Source organism: Pundamilia nyererei, unplaced genomic scaffold, assembly GCF_000239375.1.
Source record: "Pundamilia nyererei isolate P.nyererei 1_Seehausen unplaced genomic scaffold, PunNye1.0 scaffold00684, whole genome shotgun sequence".
In the NCBI taxonomy this organism is placed as follows: Eukaryota; Metazoa; Chordata; class Actinopteri; order Cichliformes; family Cichlidae; genus Pundamilia; species Pundamilia nyererei.
Window position 1 is genome coordinate 64,576 of NW_005188085.1, and position 1,333 is coordinate 65,908.

Here is a 1,333-nt window from a genome sequence, read left to right on the forward strand (position 1 = left end):
TCTTTAGTGAAACGCTGACAGATGAGCTTTTTGTCAGACTGATTTAGTTTGTTGCTAAAAATGATTTGGTACTGGTACTTCTATTCAGAATTCTTTCACGTCAAAGCTTATTTCAAAATACCCCGGTCTAGTAGTAGTTGTCATAAGTTGTCAAAGTACCAAAGATCATACAGTATATCATAAAAAGGAAAGTTTCCCTCTAACAAATACACATGTATTTGTGCTTTTGTAGAGCAATTTTGAAAATAAAATACTAAACAGTACAAATAACTGAGGCAACGTCAGAAAAAACATGTTTATTGCTGTTTATCATGTGAGAAGATTAAGCAAAGCAAGTTACTAGATCATTTTGTAATTGACCGAGTTAAATGAAATTTAAAGAAAGCCAAGTGAAAGTTAAACTATAAAAACATTAGATCTTGCAGTATCATTAAGAACTTTCCCCCACATATCATGCATCGACATCAACAGTACAGTTTGCATTAGCATGTATTCATAACAGAAGCCACCACAGACGTCTTTGCAGTTGATAATGGCTATTCAGCTAGATGATAACCTTTGAAACAGGAGACTTGCGATACATGAGCCTGAAAGATTAAGATGTCTCTGGGATGTCTTTGAAGAAGTCAAAGGTTGCCGTACAGTTGATTCTGCAAGAATTTTGAGTAAAAATTTATTCAGTTTTAATCTAAAATGATTCTTAAATAATTAGCTTTTTTGTTTTTTTCCAAACACAACAAAACAAACCAAATTAACTTTAAATAAATCAAAGTCTACGTAGCAGGGATTTGTTTCAAAAAAAGTTCATCCATATAAATAATTCAAGTTCCTTACACTAACCTTGGCATTGTTATCAAGCATAACAAAATAAATTACTTTAGAGAAAGTATAACATTTTTAACAGATTAAGTAATAATCTGCGATGGAATCAGTCTGGATGTTGTAATGTTATTTAATGAAAAAAGTCTTAAATTTGGTTGATTTGGATTTTGTCATTCACTGCAACACCACTAACCTCAGGGTTGAAAGGGGATGGTCGTCTCCTGTTACTGTATCAAATAACATAGAAATGGAAGCAGGTTGTTCAAACATAAAGAAATAAAACACATTGGTATGTCATTTAAAGAAAAATTGCATGAATAAAACTCACTCCTTTGGGGATGGACAGCGTGGTTTGGACACAGCTCCACAGGTTACATTGCTGCTGTTTTTACAATGGGGGTTAAAGAAAATAACATGTTAGTTCATAGGTGTCAAACTCTGAGCTGGCCTACTGGTATTATACAGCTAATATATATATTGTTTAGTATTAAGCTTTGCTTGTTCCATATTC

The 1,333-nt window shown here is 32.7% G+C and overlaps 1 protein-coding gene across 1 annotated transcript in view; it reads right to left on the reverse strand.

The window, feature by feature from the left end:
• Nucleotides 1–281: 281 nt before the first annotated feature.
• LOC102196532 (uncharacterized) overlaps nt 282–1,333 on the reverse strand; it is a 16,724-nt gene continuing 15,672 nt past the window's right edge. The window contains exons 16-18 of the mRNA XM_005754842.1: nt 1,151–1,204; nt 1,016–1,049; nt 282–650 (exon numbers count right to left, since the gene is read on the reverse strand). Coding sequence (XP_005754899.1) covers nt 627–650; nt 1,016–1,049; nt 1,151–1,204 — 112 coding nt within the window. The 3' untranslated portion in view covers nt 282–626. The remainder of the gene's footprint in view (nt 651–1,015; nt 1,050–1,150; nt 1,205–1,333) is intronic.